This window comes from Nerophis ophidion, linkage group LG12, assembly GCF_033978795.1.
Source record: "Nerophis ophidion isolate RoL-2023_Sa linkage group LG12, RoL_Noph_v1.0, whole genome shotgun sequence".
NCBI classification, from domain to species: Eukaryota; Metazoa; Chordata; class Actinopteri; order Syngnathiformes; family Syngnathidae; genus Nerophis; species Nerophis ophidion.
In genome coordinates, this window is record NC_084622.1 from 28,392,806 (window position 1) to 28,418,459 (window position 25,654).

General features: G+C 40.4%; 1 protein-coding gene across 1 annotated transcript in view; it reads left to right on the plus strand.

The window, feature by feature from the left end:
- Positions 1-25,654, plus strand: part of ano3 (anoctamin 3) — a 165,337-nt gene that overhangs the window by 73,978 nt on the left and 65,705 nt on the right. The window contains exons 2-6 of the mRNA XM_061917264.1: positions 8,824-9,024; positions 13,283-13,410; positions 13,490-13,645; positions 17,063-17,163; positions 17,258-17,302. Of these exons, the coding sequence (XP_061773248.1) occupies positions 8,824-9,024; positions 13,283-13,410; positions 13,490-13,645; positions 17,063-17,163; positions 17,258-17,302 (631 nt within the window). The remainder of the gene's footprint in view (positions 1-8,823; positions 9,025-13,282; positions 13,411-13,489; positions 13,646-17,062; positions 17,164-17,257; positions 17,303-25,654) is intronic.

The following is a 25,654-nucleotide window of genomic DNA, read 5'->3' on the forward strand; positions in this document are numbered from 1 at the left end:
CTTGGTCAGGACAACCATTTGCCCTGTCCCGCTGTCGGCTCGTCTGCTCCGCCTCTCCACAGGCCTCCATCGCCAAACTCAAGCCGGGCTTCAGTTCGGTTCAGCTAACCCCCCCCCCCCCCCTTGTTTTTTTTAAGGAGCGGGAAAAAAAAACTGCTGCAGCCACCTGTCTTCTCTTCTTCTGCTCTCTCCTCCTGGCCTTCCTTCGGCATCTTCTCCTTTCAGTTTCCACTGAGAAGAAGCGAGTGTCCATTTTCCTGTGCCGTGTCCTTCCCCGCATCTTTCCTGGTGGTCTTCTGGTCCTGCCTCTGTGATGACAAAAGGACTTCCTGTTGGTCGTCATCAGCGTCTTCTTCCTCGTATTGCCCGAAGGAACCCTGCACAACTTCACGTATGCCGAAGCTTTCATGGCGCAGGTGTTGCGGTTGGGCCGTCGTCATGGCAACCGTTGCGTCTGCAAACTCCTCACTTCCTTTGCAGTCCGCTGGGAGAGTGCCGCTGTCAGTTTTGTCTTCTTCTTCGCCTTCTTTGTCTTTTTCTTTGTCTTCTCGAATTTTAATTTCTTTGACTTTTTCCTTGTCCTCTTTGACTTTTTCTTTGTCCTTTTCTTGAATTTCTCCAAGTATTTCTTCTTCTTTCTGAATTTCTTGAGTTTCTTCCACTTTTTCTTTAACTTTTTCTTCGTCCTCTTTGACTACATCGTCCTTTTCTTGCATTTCTCCAAGTATTTCTTCTTCCTTTTCTTGCATTTCTCCAAGTATTTCTTCTTCTTTCTCAATTTCTTGAGTTACTTCAACTTCTTCTTCACCTTCATCATTTTCATCATCTTCCCGAATTTCTTCAATTATTTCTTCTTTCTCAATTTCTTGAGTCTCTTTGACCTTTTCCTTGTCCTCATCATTTCCTTGTATTCCTTCAGACATTTCTTCTTTCTCATTTTCTTGAGTTCCTTTGCCTTTTTCTTCATCTTTATCTTCCCCTTTAACTTCCAGGGCTTCTTCTCCTTTATCCATTTCTTGAGCTTTTCCATCATTCGATTCTTCTTCAGCGCTTCCCTGAATTTCTTCAAGTATTTTCTCCTCTTTCTCATATTCTTGAGATTATTTAACTTTTTCTTCATCTTTAACTTCTTTATTGTACTCTTTTTCTTCATCTGTAAGTGCTTTTTCTTTAGCTTCATAATTTTTTTCTTCCTCTCCATCATTTTCCTGAATTTCTCCAGGTACTTCTTATGGAGCATGTACTTTCTCTGCTGCCTTTTTGTTGTCAGCCGGTGGCGCCTCCTTTGCATTGCCGTTCTTACTCTCTGGCCAGGCGCCCTCGTCCTCCCTCTTTTTGGCCAACAGCTCGCCTTGGTGGCCTGCGGATGCCACTGCCGCATGCCCAGCTCCGCCTTCGAGGTGGAGGGTCTTCGCCCCGTCTTCACCGGCGTCTTCTTCGGGGGGAGGGGGGGTACTCGTCCTTCTTCTTCTTGGCCGAAAGTTCGCCCTGGTTGTCTGCCGATGACACTGCCTCCTTTTCAGTTTCGCGTTCCAAGTGTGCGGTCTTGGCGCCGGCTTCCCCAGTGTCCTCGGCTCCTTCCTCGGGAGTGCACTCGCCGCTTCCCCCCATCCGATCCACCAGCGCTTGCAGCATTTGGGTCTCCTGACGCTTCTCTTTAAGCAGCTTGGTGTAGCTGGCGACGAAATCCCAGATGACGTCATCGCCCTCCGCTTACGATGGCCTTTCCCTCACGTCGTGTGCCACTGTGACGGGTTTCCTGCCGTCATTGTGTGGGGTGCAGTGCCAATGGATACAAGACGCATCGTAGCAGGTTTGACTCGTGTTTATTCTTTCAACAAACATCATGTCTTGCCAGTCTGTCGCGCCAATTTCTGGCTTGTTGGCTCTTCCTGGTCGTCGCAGCACACCTTTCGGTCTCCGGGGGCTGCGTCTGCTGGGGGGGCTCATCTTTCTCTCGGTCGATCTCGTCGCTCTCGTGGTCGTTGTTGTTGGGTTGTTCCTCTCCTACTTCTGCCACGATTGCTCCTCCCTCACCCTTTTTATACTGCAGCAGAAGATGTAATGATTGAGCGCGGGTGGGTTGTGTACGCACCTGAAGCCGATGGCTGCAGTGTCGCTCCAGGCGTGCCCCGCCTCTCCGCTCTGCTGCATGCCCCGCCTCCTGGCCGCCATCTTGGTCAGGACAACCATTTGCCCTGTCCCGCTGTCGGCTCCGCCTCTCCACAGGCCTCCTGGCCGCCATCTTGGTCAGGACAAACATTTGCCCTGTCCCGCTGACGGCTCGTCGGCTCCGCCTCTCCACAGTCCAACTCTTAATTACCGATTCCGATATATACAGTCATGGAATTAACACATTATTGTGCATAATTTTGTTGTGATACCCTGCTGGATGCATTGCATAATGTAACCCAAGGTTTTCCAAAATAAATCAACTCAAGTTATGGAGAAAAATGCCAACATGGCACTGCCATATTTATCATGAATGTCACAAAGTGCATTTTTATTTAACATGCCTCAAAACAGCAGTTTGGAATTTGGGACATGCTCTCCCAGAGAGAGCATGAGGAAGTTGAGGTGATACGGGTTGGTTGGGGGTGGGGGGTGGTATATATTGTAGCATCCCGGAAGAGTTAGTGCTGCAAGGGATTCTGGGTATTTGTTCTGTTGTGTTTATGTTGTGTTATGGTGCGGATGTCCTCCCGAAATGTGTTTGTCATTCTTGTTTGGTGTGGGTTCACAGTGTGGCGCATATTCGTAACAGTGTTAAAGTTGTTTATACGGCCATCCTCAGTGTGACCTGTATGGCTGTTGATCAAGTATGCCTTGCATTTACTTGTGTGTGTGTGAATAGCCGTAGATATTATGTGATTGGGCCGGCATGCAAAGGCAGTGCCTTTAAGGTTTATTGGCACTCTGTACTTCTCCATACGTCCGTGTACCACTCCTTACAGCAGCGTTTTAAAATATCATACATTCAACTTTTTGAAACCGATACCGATAATTTACGATATTACATTTTAAAGCATTTATCGGCCGTTTATATCGGCAGTCCGATATTATCGGACATATTTAGGTAAAAGTCATGGTCAACAATTCATCATAAATCAAATGTTTTGTTCAATAGATGCTCATCAGAACAAGGTCAAAAGCATGCAGTATTTCTGAAATGTTCTTCAGGGAGTTTTTATCAGACCATCTCAGTGTCACTGTTTTCATATCAGAGCACTGCGGAGAAAATCATCTGTATTAACAAAGGGCCCCTTGGTCTTTGTGCTCACAGGCTTAACTGGCTCCATTCTCGTGCACAACACTCGGGAATCCCACGGACGTCAGTGCTATGAGAATGAGTTACAGTGCTTGTTGCGGAATCTCTCGGGATGCAGAATGTAAATTATCAATGCAGCAGAATATGTCGAGAAGGTCACAGACAGAAGTCACTCACTGGAGGTGAAAGAATGCAGTGTTCTCATTATAAAGATAGAGCTAGGTCTCATGAATTTGTCAGGAGCCACATTGTTTTAATATAATGGTTTTGGTTACTGTGGCCTGCTTCTATTGCTGGACCTCCATTATGGTTATTGGCCCCTGCGCACTCTCTTGGCCAGTCACCGGTGGCTCTCATCTTCAATTTAACAATATGTCAAAAATACGTGTGTCCTTTTGTAGCCACACTGACCGTGAAAACACCCTTGACAGGCATTAATGTTATTACATTTTTGTTAAGCTGCGGCCTCACCAGCATTGACGTGTAAGTGGAGTTTATTTTTGTGGACGGTCCGACCGTGTTAGCCACGTGATTTGATGGAAGAGGATGCTTTTAATGCACCTCTTCTGTGAAGAACGACACTATCATCAACATCACGGTTTCTCATAAAAGGATGGAGAACGTTTCTCCATAAGCCCAACACCCTTCACGTCATTCCATTTAACTTCTGGATCTTCTGAGTGCTGTCTAAAAGTTATGCTCACTTATCTAGTGTGGAACTACTACATTGGTTTTCAAGCATTAAGAGGTGATTCAGAATCACTCAATCTTTAGTCATTTACAGTATATAATACAGTGGGGCAAAAAAGTATTTAGTCAGCCACCGATTGTGCAACACAACAACTCACACGACGAGTTGAGTTTATACCAAAAAGTTCTATTTTGGTTTCATCTGACCCCATGCCATTTTCCCAATCCTCTGCTGTATCATCCATGTATCCATTTTGGTACAAACTCAACTCGTCGTGTTTGGAGGAAGAAGAATACTGAGTTGCATCCAAAGAACACCACACCTACTGTGAAGCATGGGGGTGGAAACATCATGCTTTGGGGCTGTTTTTCTGCTAAGGGGACATGACGATTGATCCATGTTAAGGAAAGAATGAATGGGGCCATGTATCGTGAGATTTTGAGCCAAAACCTCCTTCCATCAGTTTGAATGGTTGACCAAATACTTATTTTCCACCATAATTTACAAATAAATTCTTTAAAATTCCTACAATGTGAATTCCTGGATTTTTTTTCACATTCTGTCTCTCACAGTTGAAGTGTACCTATGATGAAAATTACAGACCTCTTTCATGATTTTAAGTAGGAGAACTTGCACAATCGGTGGCTGACTAAATACTTTTTTGCCCCACTGTACATTTGTTTAATTACTCATCATTCTTTCCACTTTAAAAATAAAAGTTCAAGTACCCATGATTGGCAAAATTATACTCTGCATTTGACCCATCACCCTTGTTCACCCCCTGGGAGGTGAGGGGAGCAGTGAGCAGCAGCGGTGGCCGTGTCCGCGAGTCATTTTTGGTGATTAACCCCCAATTCCAACACTTGATGGTAAGTGTCAAGCATGGAGGTAATGGGTACCATTTTTGTAGTCTTTTAGTATGACTCGGCCGGGGTTTTAACTCACAACCTACCGATCTCGGAGCGGACACTCTGACCACTAGGCCACTTAAGCGTAATAAGCCTTTAAAACCACTTAAATTAGAAATATGTATCAAAATTTAGTAATAGCTTGCTGATTTTTAACAATTTAAAGGCTGGGAGAGGGATCACAGGGCTATACCAACCCCGCCCACCTCAACGGACGCATGGAGGGGGGATAGGGGCGGGGGGGTATTGGTACTAACAGGGTGTATAATATAGTCAGGAAAACTCATGGGTGCAAAGGATTCTGGGTATTTGTTGCGTTGCGTTTATGTTGTGTTACTGTGAGGATGTTCTCCCGAAATGTGTTTGTCATTCCTGTTTGGTGTGGGTTCACAATGTGGTGCATATTAGTAAGAGTGTTAAAGTTGTTTATATCACAACCTTCAGTGTAACCTGTATCACCCAGTATGCCTTGCAGTCGTGTACGTGTATCTGCGGAAGCCACATACAACATGTTGCTGGACTGGCAAGTAATGTGTACATGTTGTAGATGGTGTCTAAGGCGATGGCTTCATAGCATGCCCTCATTGTTGTTATCTGGGTGACCACCAGCAGATATTCGCGAGTATGGTTGCGGCTCCCGTTGCCTTCTATATTTTGTGGAACGGGTCAAAATGGCTCTTTGAGTGGTAAAGGTTGCCGACCCCTGATTTATACACATGTGCACACATACAGACACACGCACGCACACACGTCGGCTATTAGACACCTTTATATGTAATGTAACACAGGCCAATAAGTCAGCTCAGCTTTCAATTCTCCTTTTAGAGTATGACACTTTGATTTTCTGTGCTTGTTGACACCGTCAGAAAGTCATAATTAATATTTGTACTTATCACTGGGGTTGTAGAAGCTGTACTGGAGTGATGAATAATATTAAAAGGTGTTTTTTAATATTATTCCCCACTAGTGTGCGCAAAAGAAGGAATCATTTATAAGCGACACCCCATGTATGGCAGTGAACGTAACCGTTGCAATTTAAAAACTAAAACATCATTGTTAATGGCAGAAATGTCAGGGTGGATCACATTTGTGTCGTTTTTTGCTATTAATAATGTGCACTTTGACAAGAACGGGGCAGTAGAAGGCATTACATTCGTCCCTCATTTATTGCTGTCGATTAGTTCCAGACATGGCCACGATGAGTGGATATTTTCGTAGCTAGAACATTAAAAACCTATTTATGACTTTCTAAATACATTTTTCAACTTTATGAGAGCCCTCTTGACCAGGTCTGTGCCATTGTTTTGACGCAGCAGGCCACATTGAGAGAAAAAAATGTGTCTGGGAGCAGTTGTAAAAAAAAATACTTTTACAGCAAAAAAAAAGTGTGTGCTTTGCAGCGTAACATTTCATCCCTACAAGCCTGTTTCACAGGTTTCCCTTCAGGAGGTTTGCCTTTCTGAAACAGGCTTGTAAGGGATGAAATAGCCTCTGTGTTTCATTTCATGTACACTAAATTCACAAACTAGGGTCAATTTAGTGTTGCCAATCAACCTATCCCCAGGTGGTAGGAAGCCGGAGCACCCGGAGAGAACCCACGCAGTCACGGGGAGAACATGCAAACTCCACACAGTAAGATCCCGAGCCCGGTATTGAACCCAGGACAACTCAGGACTTTCGTATTGTGAGGCACATGCACTAACCCCTATATATATATATATATATATATATATATATATATATATATATATATACATATACATACTGAGGAAACTAATTGTTGAAGCTTTGAAAGTGGAATTCTTTCCCATTCTTGTTTTATGTAGAGCTTCAGTCGTTCAACAGTCCGGGGTCTCCGCTGTCGTATTTTACGCTTCATAATGCGCCACACATTTTCGATTGGAGACGGGTCTGGACTGCAGGCGGGCCAAGAAAGTACCCGCACCCCTTTTTTTACGAAGCCACGCTGTTGTAACACGTGCTGAATGTGGCTTGGCACTGTCTTGCTGTAATAAGCAGGGGCGTCCATGAAAAAGACGGCGCTTAGATGGCAGCATATGTTGTTCCAAAACCTGTATGGACCTTTCAGCATTAATGGTGCCTTCACAGATGTGTAAGTTACCCATGCCTTGGGCACTAATGCACCCCCATACCATCTCAGATGCTGGCTTTTGAACTTTGCGTCGATAACAGTCTGGATGGTTCGCTTTCCCTTTGGTCCAGATGACACGATGTTGAATATTTCCAAAAACAATTTGAAATATGGACTCGTCAGTCCACAAAACACTTTTCCACTGTGCATCAGTCCAAATTAGATGATCTCGGGCCCAGAGAAGCCGGCGGCGTTTCTGGATGCTGTTGATAAATGGCTTTCGCTTTGCATAGATAGTAGAGCTTTACTTGCACTTACAGATGTAGAGACAAACTGTATTTAGTAACAGTGGTTTTCTAAAGTGTTTCCTGAGCCCATGTGGTGATATCCTTTAGAGATTGATGTCGGTTTTTGATACAGTGCCGTCTGAGGAATAGAAGGTCACGGTCATTCAATGTTGGTTTCCGGCCATGCCGCTTACGTGGAGTGACTTCTCCAGATTCTCTGAACCTTTTGATGATATTATGGACCATGGATGTTGAAATCCCTAAATTTCTTGCAATTGCACTTTGAGAAACGTTGTCCTTAAACTGTTTGACTATTTGCTCACGCAGTTGTGGTCATTTTTCGGTAAGCTGTTTTTATACCCAATCATGGCACCCACATGTTCCCAGTTAGACTGCACACCTGTAGGATGTTCCAAATAAGTGTTACAACTTTACCAGTATTCATTGCCACCTTTCCCAACTTCTTTCTCATGTGTTGCGGGCATCAAATTCTAAAGTTAATGATTATTTGCAAAAAAAAATGTTTATCAGTTTGAACATCAAATATGTTATCTTTGTAGCATATTCAACTGAATATGGGTTGAAAATGATTTGCAAATCATTGTATTCCGTTTATATTTACATCTAACACAATTTTCCAACTCATATGGAAATAGGGTTTGTACATAAATATATATATATGCATGTATATATATATATATATATATATATACATATATATATATATATATATACAGTGTATATATATTATATATATAGATATATACTGTATATATATATATATATTTATAAATATATATGTGTGTGCGTGTGTGTATATATATATGTGTGTGTGTAAATATGCGTGTGTGTGTATGTATATAAATATATATATATATATATATATATATATATATATATATATATATATATATACATATACATATATATATATATATATATACATATATATATATATATATATATATATATATATATATACATATATATATATATATATATATATATATATATATATATATATATATATATATATATATATATATATATCCATTCATCCATCCATCCATCCATCCATTTCCTACCGCTTATTCCCTTGGGGCCGCTGGTACCTATCTCAGCTACAATCGGGCGGAAGGCAGGTTACACCCTGGACAAGTCGCCACCTCATCGCAGGGCCAACACATATATACAGACAACATTCACACGCACATTCACACTCTAGGGCCAATTTAGTGTTGCCAATCAACCTATCCCCAGGTGCATGTCTTTGGAAGTGGGAGGAAGCCGGAGTACCCGGAGAGAACCCACGCAGTCATGGGGAGAACATGCAAACTGCACACAGATAGACCCCGAGCCCGGGATTAAACTCAGGACTACTTGGGACTTTGGTATTGTGAGGCACATGCACTAACCCCTGTTTCATCGTGCTGTCTATCTCAGCAGACCAATTGTGTAAATTCAGATTTGCACAATTGGTCTTTCTTACCACAGAGTTTCATGGCATTCAGTTGCAAGGTGTTTTTGTAATTCCAGTAATTCACTAACAAACACGCCAATGTTATGTCTTCTTCCAGGCATGCACACGAGCATCAGTGAGATCCTGAAGGAGAAGAGCCTGAAGCCGTCCCGCCGCAGTCTGCCCTGCTTAGCCCAGAGTCAGACCCATCCTATCAACCTCAACCACTTCCTGTCTGTACCACTGAGTCCGGAGCCCAAAGCCCAGGATGAGGTTCTGAGCCAGAGCATCAGCACATCCTGCAGCCTCCTCCCTCCAGGTCAGTGTGTCCATGTCATCCCTGGAAGCAGTTAACAGTAACTATCTTTGTTTGTGCGTGTGTGTGTGTGTGCGCGCGTGTGCGTGTGTTCTTATACTTCTACCCTTCTTGAGGCATCAACAAGGAAAAGTACCTTACATATGAGGACCGGTGAACAAGTTAGGACATAAATAATGGTCCCAATACGGAAAACCCATCCATCCATCCATCCATTTTCTACCGCTTATTCCCTTTGGGGTCGCGGGGGCGTTGGTGCCTATCTCAGCTACAATCGGGCGGTAGGCGGCGTACACCCTGGACAAGTCCCGGTCTCATCGCAGGGCCAGCACAGATAGACAGACAACATTCACCATTGCATTTAATAGAGAATGTCTCATTTGCACCCCTGGTGGTGAAATCGATCAAAATTAGGGTGGTCCCAAAAAGTAGGGGTTTTTCAAATTGAGTCTGTGTCGGTTTTAAAAGTGCTCCCCTCTGGTCAACATAGGAAATAGCAAGTGTGTGCAAAAATTTGAAGTGCACCCCCTCTGGCCAACATTTGTAATAACAAGTGTGTGTTAGAAATTGAAATGCACCCCTTTTGGCCAAAATTGATTAAAAAAAAATATATATATATACGTACATAGAGATATGTAATAACGTAAAGTAAATAATGAAGATTAAAACCAATTACAAACAAAAAAATAAATAAAAAATAAATTAACTAAAATCAGTCTTATGAAATTGGGAAAATGTTCTCATATTCTTTCTTTCCGTAATATAGCAATATTTTCTCGTAAATGTTTACTTTTTTATGTAAAATTATTACTTTTTTATATAAAATTATTACTTTTTTTATATAAAAGTATTACTTTTAATGCAAAATGGTGACATTTGTCTTATCACAATCTTGTAAAATACTGAAATGTTTTGAATAAAATTATGACTTGTCATAATTTTGCCAAGTAAAATTCTGATTATTACTATACTATTGCCAATTTGTATTAAGTTTTCTTATAAGATTGTGACTTTTGTCGAGTAAAATTATGACTCTTTTCATAAAATTGCCAACATTTTAAGCTTTTCTTGTAAAATTGCGACAGTTTTATAGTAAAATTCCAACTTTTATATTGCACAAATGTTCAGTCTTTCTTGTAAAATTTGGACTTGCGTTGAGTAAAATTACGACTTTCTTGTGAAAATTGTGAACTTTTTCTTTTAAAATTCCACACTCATTTTTCAAGTTTTTCTATATTTACATAATATGTACATATTATTATTGTTGTAAATACAAATATTTTTATATGTAGAAAGGGTGGTCCTAAAGAGGTAGGCATTTTTCGGAGGTCTCAAAAAGGTAAAAAATACATGTGTGTGTGTGTGTGTGTGTGTGTGTGTGTGTGTGTGTGTTTGCTTGCTTTAAAAGCCTGCCTTCTAGGGGTTGTCACAGTAACACCAAAAGATACACCATTCTTAACAAGATTAAATTTCAAGCTCTTTAGCAGCATTTCTACCAGCTATGTTTGTATTCACTCTCACTAATCACAATCCACTGACATCTTTGCAATTATTCTCCCTCTAATCACTTCCTTGTGACCCAAACACTTGAAAATGACTCCTCGTTGTAAGCACATGTGAAGTGTCATTTTACAATTGTTGACTTTTGCGACCTTCATTTACATGGATGGCTACTTGTCATATCTGGTCTGCAACCTTTCTTATTAAAAATTCTATTTCTGTGGATCTATAGTTTCTGCCATTATGGCCATCCTTATCTTCACATCTACTTACAGTATTCTATACAGGATGCTGCATATAGGACATAATAAAAGTGGGATAAAAACACAAAGTTCCAGCTGTGAATGTTCAGTTTGCAAAGTTCTGTTGTTGCTCCTTATTTCTTTTGTGTTCATCTCAGTGTATAGATAAAAGTTAGGGGGGAAAAACCTGAACAATAATAATCGTTAGGGTCATTAACATGAATTGTCTGCATTGCTTATTGTTATTTATTTACATTTTCTTCCAGACAAAATTACTTGTCATATATTTTTACCTTTTCTTTTCTTTATCTCTTAAAATGTATTTAGTTGATGCATATTTTTTACATTTCAAAGTAAGGCCAATGCAGACATGACAGTAAAAGTCACTCATTAAAGTAATTAATTAAGAACAAATACATTTTTTTAGTGCATTGCAAATTTTTTTTCACAAAAGTTTTAATCACACAAAAACAAATATTTTTATATTCCAGTATCTTTAGCATTCATTATATTTTATTATGCATTTATTGTTATTATCATTACATTTTCATGTTCTCTTGAGCCACATGGAGCTCTTTAGCACCGTCCTAGTGGCTCCCTAGAGCTTTTTCAAAGATGGGAGAAAAATATATTTGTTGTTTTAATAATGTTTCTGTAGGAGGGCAAACATAACACAAAACTTCTTAATTGTTAAAAAGCCCACTGTTTAATATGTTTGGGTTTATGCTTCACTGATGACATTATTTGGCCAGGGCCGTTTTGTCCTACTAATTTTGGCGGCCTTTGAACTCACCGTAGTTGGTTTACATGTACAACTTTCTCCGACGCTGCCACAGAAAGGCGTGGTGTATGTCACTGCTTCTTTTGTCTCATTTTGTCCACCAAATGTTTTATGCTGTACGTGAATGCACAAAGGTGAGCTTTGTTCATGTTATTGACTTGCGTGGAGTGTTAATAATCCATGCTAAAATGCTATTTAGGCTAGCTCTGCATCATTATGCCTCAATTGTAGGTATATTTGAGTTCATTTAATTTCCTTTACTTATGTCTTCTGTGTATTTAATTTATATTTGCATGTCAAATGGCACATTATCTGTATGTAATATTGGCTGCATTTCTGATTGTGTGCCATGCTGTTCCAGACATCAGCAAACGTTACCATATTGTTCCAGACCACAGCAAACCTTACACCCAGGTTGCAAAGACTGTAATAAATCCATTAGAAGAAGACAGCCTGGCGTTTCCTTGAAATTGGACACACACATCTATACCTTTGTATAGATGTGTTGATGTGTCAAGGCGTTGAGGGGTTCCGGTTTAGTGGCCAGGGGATTAGGTCTCTGCTTTTTGCAGATGATGTGGTCCTGATGGCTTCATCTGGCCGGGATCTTCAGTTCTCACTGGATCGGTTCGCAGCCGAGTGTGAAGCGACCGGAATGAGAATCAGCACCTCTAAGTCCGAGTCCATGGTTCTCGCCCGGAAAAGGGTGGAGTGCCATCTCCGGGTTGGGGAGGAGACCCTGCCCCAAGTGGAGGAGTTCAAGTACTTAGGAGTCTTGTTCACGAGTGGGGGAAGAGTGGATCGTGAGATCGACAGGCGGATCGGTGCACCGTCTTCAGTAATGCGGACGTTGTACCGATCCATTGTGGTGAAGAAGGAGCTGAGCCGGAAGGCAAAGCTCTCAATTTACCGGTCGATCTTCGTTCCCACCCTCGCCCATGGTCATGAGCTTTGGGTCATGACCGAAAGGATAAGATAATGGGTACAAGTGGCCGAAATGAGTTTCCTCCGCCGTGTGGCGGGGCTCTCCCTTAGAGATAGGGTGAGAAGCTCTGCCATCCAGGAGGAGCTCAAAGTAAAGCCGCTGCTCCTCCACATCGAGAGGAGCCAGATGAGGTGGTTCGGGCATCTGGTCAGGATGCCACCGGAACGCCTCCAACCGGTAGGAGGCCACGGGGAAGACCCAGGACATGTTGGGAAAACTATGTCTTCAGCTGGCCTGGGAACTTCTCGGGATCCCTCGGGAAGAGCTAGACGAAGTGGCTGAGGAGAGAGAAGTCTGGGCTTCCCTGCTTAGGCTGCTGCCCCCGCGACCCGACCTCGGATAAGCGGAAGAAGATGGATGGATGGATGGATGGATGGATCTATACCTTTGGCAGTTTTAAGCCACTCATTTCCATGAGTTATCTAACCTTTTGAGACACTTACTTCATGTGTTGCCTTCATTAAAACACTCATATAAGACTTTTAACTTTTTGCGGCCCCAGACAGATTGTTTTTTGTATTTTTGGTCCAATATGGGTCTTTCAATATGTTGGGTTGCCGACCCCTGATTTAGGGGATGACATCAAGGTGTCCCTTAAGCTTTGTTATTGTTTTGTTCATGGCCAATGCCATACTGTTGCCACAAAAATTGACCCGTGCAAGGAGGAACGACCCTGCACTATACGTTTGTCGGTTAAATAGCTGTGTCTTTGATTGCACTTACTGTGTGTGTGTCTGTGTCTTTGTCCAGCAGAGGTTGGCAAGGATCACTACACGGAAGAGTCCGAGGTCTCCACATGTGAAACCAGAGTAGACAGGTCACTTCTGCCCAGAAAACCCAGCAAACGGGCTCATGGAGGGGCCCGCACATGTTCCCTCAAGGTCTCACACCCTCACATTCTCTGTGATCCAGCGTTGTTGCATAGCTTTTTCAGCATCTCCTTCTTCATCACCTCTGTAGGGGAGAAATCCCTCAGATGAAATTGGTCTCTTCTTCAGAGATGGGAAAAAGCGCATCGACTACATCCTGGTTTACAAAAAGTCCAGTCCACAGGTGGAAAAGAGGTGCACCTTTGAGAAGAATTTACGTGCTGAGGGCTTAATGCTGGAAAAAGAGGTGAAAAATCTTCTCAACCGTTATTCAATCACACTTTTATTGCAGACTACAACGTCCAAGTAGACATACAATCACAGGCAGTACAAAAAACAAACTAAATACAGTATAAAAGGCATTATCACAATGTAGAAGTTGCTTCCTAGCAGTTCCACTGTAGACTCGGCCAAAGAGCAAAGCGTGCAGTTTTAACAAAGTTTTAATGTGCATATATTTTGTCAGCTGTGTTTCGCCAGCAGCACATGCCCCGCCCCCATCCAATGGTGCTCGTCCTCAGCACCACAGACCTTTGCTCCTGCAGGGGCACTGGCCCCACCTCCCTCCACACACCTAATCTTAAAAACAGTGCTTGTGCATATTTAATAAAGGGCATCTATTAAATAAATACATGCAGCAATAAAAACATATATATATATATATATATATATATATATATATATATATAAAGTATAATATATATATATATATATATATATATATATATATATATATATATATATATATATATATATATTATACTTTAAAAATGCGTCTAAACATTCTATAAAAGGCACAGATACCAGTGTTTTCATATACTGTATACGATTGGTACCTAACAGAACTACACCTAGGGTTGGTTATCTGTACAATAAGATCATATACTAAGAGCCATATTAGGGGGGTATGTACTAAATGGCATGTGAATGAATGGTGTTGTGTTATGCATATTTTGTACTACTTTAGGAGAGAACCGGATTAGCTGTCACACTATCTTAAATTAATGTATAGAAATTGACAGAATTGGGATCAGTGCTCACCTGCATAGTCTTTTCTGGAGTCAGACAGGTGAACTTGCATTTTTCATGTCAAATTATAAATATTTGGCTCCTTAGTATTTTACTTCTCAATTTTTACACAGAGATTATTAGAACAGACCAATTGTCACCCTTAAAAAGTGGGGATGGAACGCTATAGTTTAGGTTGCTATTAGCTAGCAAAGTATAGTTGACATAGTTGTGAGACTTTATTGCAAGCATCAAGGCTATTTGGGGTTAGTTGTGATATACTAATTCATGCATATTACGTATACAGTAGGCTGTTTTGTGCAAGGATGCATTATGTTTTTATATGTCAACTTGTCAATTAAACTTTCCAATTTAGTTCCAACTTCTTGCTTCTTTAGGTATTTTCCAATTGAAATAAGACTGTGATAACGAGGGATGTCCCGTTCTGATATTAATATCGGATATCGGGTCTAATATCATCAGAAAAAACTGTTGAAAATGATGTCAGCTTGCATCAAAAAATGTATCTTGTGCAGGCTGGACAGCCAGTTAACAGCGAACTGTCTTTAAAAAGGCACCCGTTTGACCTTTTTCTGGGTTTTAGTGAAATAATGTACAAAATGTAAACAAGGTCGGCTATAGTCCACTAACCGCTAGCAACTACCATGCACGACAGCTAAGCACACAATAGCACACAAGATAGACATACAGTGGGGCAAAAAAGTATTTAGTCAGCCACCTTAGTCAGCCACCGATTGTGCAAGTTCTCCCACTTAAAATGATAAAAATATCGTCCTGTCCCCTTAGCAGAAAAACAGCCCCAAAGCATGATGTTTCCGCCCCCATGCTTCACAGTAGGTATGTTGTTCTTGGGATGCAACTCAGTATTTTTCTTCCTCCAAACACGACGAGTTGAGTTTGTACCAAAAAGTTCTATTTTGGTTTCATCTGACCACATGACATATTCTCCCAATCCTCTGCTGTATCATCCATGTATCCATTTTGGTATAAACTCAACTCGTCGTGTTTGGAGGAAGAAGAATACTGAGTTGCATCCCAAGAACACCACACCTACTGTGAAGCATGGGGGTGGAAACATCATGCTTTGGGGCTGTTTTTCTCCTAAGGGGACTGGACCATTGATCCGTGTTAAGGAAAGAATGAATGGGGCCATGTATCGTGAGATTTTGAGCCAAAACCTCCTTCCATCAGTGAGTGTTTTGAATGGTTGACCAAATACTTATTTTCCACCATAATTTACAAATACATTCTTTAAAATTCCTACAATGTGAATTCCTGGATTTTTTTTTCACAGTCTGTCTCTCACAGTTGAAGTGTACCTATGATGAAAATTACAGACCTCTGTCATTATTTTAAGTGGGAGAACCTGCACAATCGGTGGCTGACAAAATACTTTTTTGCCCCACTGTACATAACAAATATCCTTAGTTCAGTGCTTCTCAAAAATGTTCTGCTACGGCCCACTAAGAGAAGAAAACAATTTTGCGCCCCCACCCCCCCGACTATAAAAAGTATAATTTGTGTATAAAATTGCCATAAGTACACCGCTGCATAATATTGCATCCTTAACATTAAAAAAATAATACATATACATATCAACTTACAACAAACTAACTTTAGTCCGTCACAGAAAATATTTAAAGTTCATCAATGGGAAATGGGAAAAAAAAAAAAAACATTCGATACTGAAAAATATAATTAAATAAACTCAATAAATGCCCATTTCTGATGAGCAACATTAACTCACGGGCACATTATATAACACACTGTACAAAACAAAAATGAAGAAAACAGTCTGTGTTGATTTCTTTATCCAAATAAAGACGTCAGGATTAATGGCTATCAGTATCATGATTCTGCATGATACTGATAAAGCATGTTCCCCGGGGTCCCCTGGCTTTGCACCGCGCCCCCTCCGGAGGGGCCCACTCCACTATTTAAGAAGGAATGCCTTATATGAACAATATTGCAGTCTGAAACAACACATTTGTCAATATAAACAACTAACAAAGAGTTATAATGTATGTACTATTTTTCATGCTGAACTCACATCGGGTTAAAATCGGCCAATAGTCAAGGCTTCATTATCGGTATCATATTTGAAGACAAAAAGTTGTATTGGTACACCACGTCCACGAGTGGCTATACCAACCCCATAGCCCGGGACAATCATTATTACCCTTTGTTACGCTCAGTTGGGAAATGAAAGGGATAGAAATTTGTAGCCACCACCTTAAACTGCAATGTAATGCTGGACTGAATATTTAAAGCGGTTTCGATGATGAGCAATTCTCACTTGAGTAAAATATGTGACAATTAACCCTGTTCTCCCCTACTCTGCAATCACCTTCATTACATTTATTGCTTTATAATTAGAATTTCACGCAGTAGCACACAGATCTCCAACAAACCTCGGTTAGTAACAAGGATCAGTGAAAAGTGTGGAGTCTGTTTGTTTTGAAAGCTATACTGTAGCTGCACCTTGATTCTTGGAGGATGGTGAACATGATTCTGGAACCCTCCAACAACTTCACACTTCAACAAAACTTGTTATTGGCTCATCCTTCAGCGCATTACCTTATGTTCAAGTCTGTTTCCAATGCCTCTTACATTGTTGTCTTTGTGGTTTTAAAAGCCTTCCCTGACAAACAACGACATCATGTTTGTGAAGATCCATGCTCCCTGGGACACACTTTGCAAATACGCCGAGCAGATGAACATCCGGATGCCTTTCAGGTAACAGATGTTGGAGAAGAGATTCAAGTGTAGAGCATCATTTTCTTTCACTGGCTGGAAGCTTCTTTATTGTGTCTCTCTTTTCCTGTGGAAGGAAAAAATGCTACTTTACAGACTGGAAAAGCAAAACCTTGGGCAGGTATGTGTATTTTTCATTTTGCAGATGTGGGAATGGAATGCTATGAAAATAGGCAGGGCTTGAGTTGGTATGTAATGCATGTACAGTACATACGTGGGGGCAGGTGAGGCAGAGCTTCAATTGTTTTGAATTGAAAAAAACCCAACAAATAATTCATGTAACAAATATTATTATGTGTTCATGAAACTATGCTGCAAATGTTTTTATGTTTGATTACAATACATTTTTAAAACTATTTTAATAGTTAAAAAGTCATATAGAATGAATCTTATATAAGGCTGCTTTGTGCGTATGCAAACTTATCCATTTGTGTGCAGTGCGCCATCTGCACTAAATCCATTGAATAAATATGTTGTACAAATGTGTCGCGTAAGCAAGTATCTCCGGTCTGCTTTAGTGTGTAATAGAGATATGACATTCGCGAACGATTCAAGTCTTTTGGGAAATGTATTTTATGCACATGCAGATACAGCAGGGTTGTCAAACTAATTTTAGATGGGGGCCACATGGAGAAAAATAGATCCCCAAGTGGGTCGGACTGGTAAAATCGCGGCACGTTAACTTATAAATAAAGACAACTTCCGATTGTTTTCTTTGTTTAAAAATAGAACAAGCACATTTTGAAATTGTACAAATCATAATGTTGGTGGGGTTTTTTTTACACTTACATGTTGCAGTTAATAGTATTCTATCTTAATTTGTCGTTGTTTATATTTTCTGAATAAGTCATCTGATAATGTTCACCAGTTACTCATTGGTGTTAATTTTCAATCGACAAACCCTGTTTCCATATAACTTGGGAAATTGTATTAGATGTACATATAAACGGAATACAATGATTTGCAAATCATTTTCAACCCATATTCAGTTGAATATGCTGCAAAGACAACATATTTGATGTTGAAACTGATAAACTTTTTTTTTTTTTTTCAAATAATCATTAACTTTAGAATTTGATGCCAGCAAAACGTGACAAAGAAGTTGGGAAATGTGGCAATAAATACTGATAAAGTTGAGGAATGCTCATCACACACTTATATGGAACATCCCACAGGTGTGCAGGCTAATTGGGAACAGGTGGGTGCCATGATTGGGTATAAAACCAGCTTCCACGAAATGCTAAGTAATTCACAAACAAGGATGGGGTGAGGGTCACCACTTTGTAAGAAAATTGTTGAACAGTTTTAGAACAACATTTCTCAACGAGCTATTGCAAGGAATTTAGGGATTTTACCATCTACGGTCTGTAAAATCATCAACAAGTTCAGAGAATCTGTAAAAATCACTGCACGTAAGCAATGATATTACGGACTTTTGATCCCTCAGGCGGTACTGCATCAAAAACCGACATCAGTGTGTAAAGGATATCACCACATGGGCTCAAGAACACTTCATAAAACCACTGTCAGTAACTACAGTTGGTCGCAACATCTGTGAGTGCAAGTTAAAACTCTACTATGCAAAGCCAAACACATTTATCAACAATATCCTGAAACGCCACCGGCTTGGCTGTGCCCGAGCTCACCTAAGATGGACTGATACAAAGTGGAAAGGTGTTCTGTGGTCTGACGAGTCCACATTTAAATTATATTTGAAAACAGAGGACGTGGTGTCCTCTAGAACAAAGAGGAAAATAACCATTCGGATTGTTATAGGCGCAAAGTTCAAAAGCCAGCATCTGTGATGGTATCGTGGTGTATTAGTGCCCAAGGCATGGGTAACTTACACATTTGAGAAGGCACCATTGATGCTGAAAGTCCATACAGGTTTTGGAGCAACATATGTTGTCATCCAAGCAACGTTAGCATGGACGCCCTGCTTATTTCAGCAAGACAAAAGTTACAACAGCGTGGCTTTGTAAAAAAGAGTGCGGGTACTTTCCTGGCCCGCCTGCAGTCCCGACCTGTCTCCCATAGGAAATGTGTGGCGCATTATGAAGCGTAAAATACGACAGCGGAGACCCCGGACTGTTGAACGACTGAAGCTCTACATAAAACAAGAATGGGAAAGAATTTCACCTTCAAAGCTTCAACAATTAGTTTCCTCAGTTCCCAAACATTTATTGAGTGTTGTTCAAAGAAAACGTGATGTAACACAGTGGTGAACATGTCCTTTCCCAACTACTTTGGAACGTGTTGCAGCCATGAAATTCTAATTCTAATAAAGTTTATGAATTTGAACATCAAATATCTTGACTTTGTAGTGCATTCAACTGAATATGGGTTGTAAAGGATTTGCAAATCATTGTATTCCATTTATATTTACATCTAACACAATTTCCCAACCCATATGGAAACAGGGTTTGTATCAAGATTTAAAAAAAAATGATAGTTTGATCATTTTCCTCGACTGCTGTACTGACAACATGTGGTTTATTTTGTACATATGTAGCATCATCTACAAAGATACAAAGAATTGCTATTGCGACATCCAGTGGACACATTTAGAACAGCTGTTTCTTGCGTTCAAAAATTTCCGATTAATTTTTATCATCTCACAGGCCAGATAGAACCTCTTCGTGAGTCTAATTATTATGCTCTGGGCCTGTTTTGCTGCCAATGGAACTGGTGCTTTACAGAGAGTAAATGGGACAATCCATAATCATCAACGCGGAGGTTGGGTCTTGGGCGCAGTTGGGTGTTCCAACAGGACAATGACCCCATTACACGTAAAAAATGGTAAAGGAATGGCTAAATCAGACTAGAATTAAGGATTTAGAATGGACTTCCCAAAGTCCTGACATAATCGTGTGGACAATGCTGAAGAAACAAGTCCATGTCAGAAAACCAACAAATTCAGCTGAACTGCACCAATTTTGTCAAGAGGAGCGGTCAAAAATTCCACCAGAAGCTTGTGGATGGCTACCAAAAGCGTCTTATTGCAGTGAAACTTGCCAAGGGACATGTAACCAAATATTAACATTGCTGTAAGTATACTTTTGACCCCGCATATTTGGTCACATTTTCAGTAGACCCATAATAAATTCATAAAAGAACCAAACTTATTGTTTTTTGTGACCAACAAGTATGTGCTCCAATCACTCTATCACAAAAAAATAAGAGTTGTAGAAATTATTGGAAACTCATCCAGCCAGGACATTATGTTCTTTACAAGTGTATGTAAACTTTTGTCCACGACTGAATATAAAAGTTCAGAAACGTCTAAAAAATTTACTTTTAGACCAATTGGAAGGAAATCAGACTTAACATTTATAAGAGCTTTTACTGAAAGATATAATTCCCATAAACTAAAAAGACCACCATTTTTGTATTTTATTTTATGAAAGTAAATAAATGTTACTAAGAAGTATTCAATACCATTTTTAAGAAACTTTGACATTTTCTTCTTTTTCCTTGTTATCCTCCCAATGAGCAGCCTATATTAACATTGATGAGAGCTTACTGTATACAACTCTATTAAAAACAAACTCCAAAGTGCCTCACCTGCCTTGAACCTCATCTTGTATAAGTATTGTATTTTGAATTTGTGTTGTATATCGTGGTTTTGTCTCATCCTTAAACAATTGTGCTGTTAAACCATACCATCGTGTGTTTTGAATTATGATTAAGCATGGTAAATTCCTTGCTTGCATAATTTCAATTTACTCAAAAAAAAAAAAGACCCCAATATTTTGACAGAATTGCAATACGGGTTAGTTTTACTTTTTTTCACATCACTTGTTTTCTCAAAACATGGTAACAGTATTATCTAAAGTCCTGTTGCATTAGAAATATTTTCCAGCAAGCGCACCAGTCAGTCTCCTCGCTCATCTTTGCTTGATGTATGCATCGACCTGATCACTGACCTTATAGCCACTGTGTCGCCTTTCAGGTAACCGTCTGCGGTAAAGGAAAATCATTTGGGTGATTATAATCTGTGTTTGTACATAATTATGTCATGATCCGTAGTCCGGATCATGTTTTTGTTATGTTCTGTTAGTTTTGGACTCCCTTAGTTCCTGTTTTTGCACTTCTGGGTTTGTTTTGGTTACCATGGGTACTAATTGGTTTCACCTGCCTCTGATTAGTGTTCAGCACACTCACCTGCTGCCGAGCACTAATCAAAGAGCAATTTATTCACGTTGCTCGCCACACTCGGTCTGGCTTCATTGTTTGCGGTATGCAACAGTCATGCAGGTTGTTTTCTTGTTTCTTGGCTTCTCGTTCATGATTCCAGTGTTAAGTTTTTGTTTGTTAGCTTCTCGTGTGAATGGGACACTTTCCTTTTGTTTGGTTCCTGTCTTTTTGTGATGTGTAGGACTTATGACAATAAATCGTACTCCTACCTCACGCTATCGTCCGGAGTTGTCCCTCTGCATCCCGGGACAACGACCCCGCAGGGAGCTGCGATCCAACAAATATGAAAAATTACTTTGTTAAAGGGGAACAGTATTACAATTTCAAAAGGGTTAAAAACAATTAAAATCAGTTCCCAGTGGCTTGTTGTATTTTTTGAAGTTTTTTTCAAAATTTTACCGGTCCCGGAATATCCCTAAATAAAGCTTTAAAGTGCCTTATTTTCGCTATCTTCGAAACCACTATCCATTTCCCTGTGACGTCATACCATTTCCCTGTGACGTCATACAGGACTGCCAATACAAACAACATGGCGGTTACCACGGCAAGATATAGCGACATTAGCTCGGATTCAGACTCGGATTTCAGCGGCTTAAGCGATTCAACAGATTACGCATGTATTGAAACAGATGGTCGGAGTATGGAGGCAGATAGCGAAAACGAAATTGAAGAAGAAACTGAAGCTATTGAGCGAATAGCTATTGACGCTATTCGGCCATAGCGTGGGTGTACCTAATGAAGTGGCCCATAGCATGGCTGCCTTATTAGTATCGCCGGTAAAATGTGTAGACCAAACGATCAGGACTTTCGCATCTTGTGACACTGGAGCAACTTAAATCCGTCGATTGGTAAGTGTTTTTTTCGCATTAAATGTGGGTATCTAGTTTCAAATGTACATACAGCTTGCGTAAATAGCATGTTAGCATCGATTAGCGTAGCATGTTAGCATCGATTCGCTGGCAGTCATGCCGTGACCAAATATGTCTGATTAGCACATAAGTCAACAACATCAACAAAACTCACCTTTGTGATTTCGTTGACTTAATCGTTGCAAATGCATCTACAGGTTATCCATACATCTCTGTGCCATGTCTGCTTTAGCATCGCCGGTAAAATGTGCAGACACTCTGGCAAATTCAATGGGGGTCTGGCGGCAGATTTCTTGCCAGTGGTGCAACTTGAATCCCTCCCTGTTAGTGTTGTTACATCCTCCGACAACACACTGACGAGGCATGATGTCTCCAAGGTTCCAAAAAATAGTCGAAAAAACAGAAAATAACAGAGCTGAGACCCGGTGTTTGTAATGTGAAAATGAATATGGCGGGTGTGTTACCTCGGTGACGTCACGTTCTGACGTCATCGCTAAAAGACCGATAAACAGAAAGGCGTTTAATTTGACAAAATTCACCCATTAGAGTTCGGAAATCGGTTAAAAAAATACGTGGTCTTTTTTCTGCAACATCAAGGTATATATTGACGCTTGCATAGGTTTGGTGATAATGTCCCCCTCTAACTATTTGGGATTAATTGCATGTGTTAAGATATTAACTTTAACTTCCCAATTAATACACTAGCTTCATCTGTTGAACATAATTATACAAACTGTTGGAAAAGTAGTATTTGAATTTTTTTTATTTTGTCTCAAAAATGATTGAATTAATATGTCTGACTATGTCAAAAGCGATTAAAATAACATGTCAAACCCATTGCTGATAGGACAATACTGTCATCCACATTGGTGGTACTTTTACCATAAACTAGCTCTTTTAATAAAAACTAAGGCACTGCGCTGGCTTATTTGCATACTATTTTTAGAAGACTGTAGTCAGGCTTTGAAATGATGTTCCAATTGATGTCCGAGCTCCACACAGGACTCCACATTTCTTTCTCACAGCAGACAGAAACATTGCAGTGACAAACTATCACCAACCAAAGCAGCCTTTCCCTTTTGTTCAGAAAAATATGTCAGGACAAACATTTCAGAGCAACTTGTGGCTACATTTCAATAGACTTGCTGTGGTTATGACACTTTTCTATATTGCCTGTTTAATGACAATTTAGCAGCATATTGTTTAAAGCGATAGAAACTAATTAGAGTTAGCGTTCCGTTTGTCTTCAACTCACACCTCCAGCACACCTTGCCTGCATCTCAGGGGAGGACTAGGATAGCAAGTCCAAATGGGCCGTAATCTGTTCCTCCATTGCTCATTCATCAATCTTTATTTATAAAGGGCTTTTCCTATATACAGTTGTGGTCAAAAGTGTATCTACATTTGTAAAGAACATAATGTCATGGCTGTTTTGAGTTTCCAATAATTTCTACAACTCGTATTTTTTAGTGATAGAGTGATTGGAGCACATACTTATTGGTCACAAAAAACATTCATGAAGTTTGGTTCTTTTATGAATATGGGTCAAAAGTATACATACAGCAATGTTAATATTTGGTTACATGTCCCTTGGCAAGTTTCACTGCAATAAGGTGCTTTTGGTAGCCATCCTCAAGCTTCTGGCAAGCTTCTGGTTGAATATTTAACCACTCCTCTTGACAAAATTGGTGCAGTTCAGCTAAATGTTTTGTTTTTTTGACATGGACTTGTTTTTCAGCTTTGTCCACACGTTTACTGTCAGGACTTTGGGAACACCATATTAAAACCTTAATTCTAGCCGGATCTAGCTATTCCTTTATACCACTTTTGACGTGTGTTTGGGGTCATTGTCCTGTTGGAACACCCAACACCGCCCAAGACCCAACCTCCGGGCTGATGATTTTAGATTGTCCTATTTACTCTCTGTAAAGCACCAGTTTAATTGGCAGCAAAACAGGCTCAGAGCATAATACTACCACCCCAATGCTTGACGGTTACTGGGATTAAAGGCTTCACCTATCCTCCTCCACACATATTGCTGGGTATTGTGGCCAAACAGCTCATTTTTTGTTTCAGCTGACATCACATGGATGAAGATAAGACCTTCTGGAGGAAAATGTTGTGGTCAGATGAAACAAAAATTGAGTTGTTTGGCCACAATATGTTTGGAGGAGTGAAGTGTGAAGTGAAGTGAATTATATTTATATAGCGCTTTTCTCAAAGTGACTCAAAGCGCTTTACATAGTGAAACCCAATATCTAATTTTTACATTTAAACCAGTGTGGGTGGCACTGGGAGCAGGTGGGTAAAGTGTCTTGCCCAAGGACACAACAGCAGTGACTAGGATGGCAGAAGCGGGGATCGAACCTGCAACCCTCAAGTTGCTGGCACGGCCGCTCTACCAACCGAGCTATACCGCCCCCTATAGCAGGAAAAAAGAAAGGCCTTTAATCTCAGGAACCCCATGCATACTGTAGTTTGGGGACCCCTGCTATATAGCCTGTTTAGTGTATTGTATATTGTCAAAGTGATAGAAACTAATTAGAGTTAGCGTTCTCTTCGTCTTCAACTCACACCTCTAGCAATGCCTTGCCTGCATCTCAGGGGAGCACTGGGATAGCAAGTCCCAATGGGCCGTGGTCTGTGCCTCCATTGCTGAGGTGTCCAATAAGAATTTAGGTCGCATTGTGGTCTACGCCAGTCGGGGCGGCAACCACCAGTTCAGTTCAGTATGATTTTTAGTCGGCTTCAAAGAGGTTCAACTGTATTTCTTAAATAGCCGTAAGAGTGTAAAAATAAGTCACCACTGAAGTTTTGCCATCTATAAACAACAAACACTCATGTTGTGGCAGAAATGTTTGTTCTGCTGGAAAATAAGATTTCTTGTTTGAGTTTTGTGCGGGAGTTTCTTAGGTTTTCATGAGGAATTAGGGCCATTAGGTTTTGCTTACAGTCTTTCACAAAGCTGTTGTACTTAAGTGAAAACAGAGAAGTAAACAAGCGCTCAGTGCTTAGTAATGGTCTGTCACTAACTCACATCCCCGTAGGGCTGAACAAATGGACCATGTGCAGGCAATTATCGCTTGCTGCTTTTATATTGATACTTTCCACACAGCACTTGTTCTCCCCATAGCAGACATAAACCATGTGTGTGCACACATTTGTATTCATCTAATCAATATCAAGACAGCAGCACTGTTGGGTCAATGTACAGTTCATGTGGCTCACACAGTGCCGTTCCTGGACCCTCAGTAACCGACATAATCCACCTCCTTTATACTAACCTCTATCACATGGCAATTATACAAACAAAACATCAATAAAATTAGAAAACAAATCCTAAATAAAGAGTTGTGGCATCACAGAGAGAGAGGCATTCTGCGTTATGGGGATTAATAACATTTCAA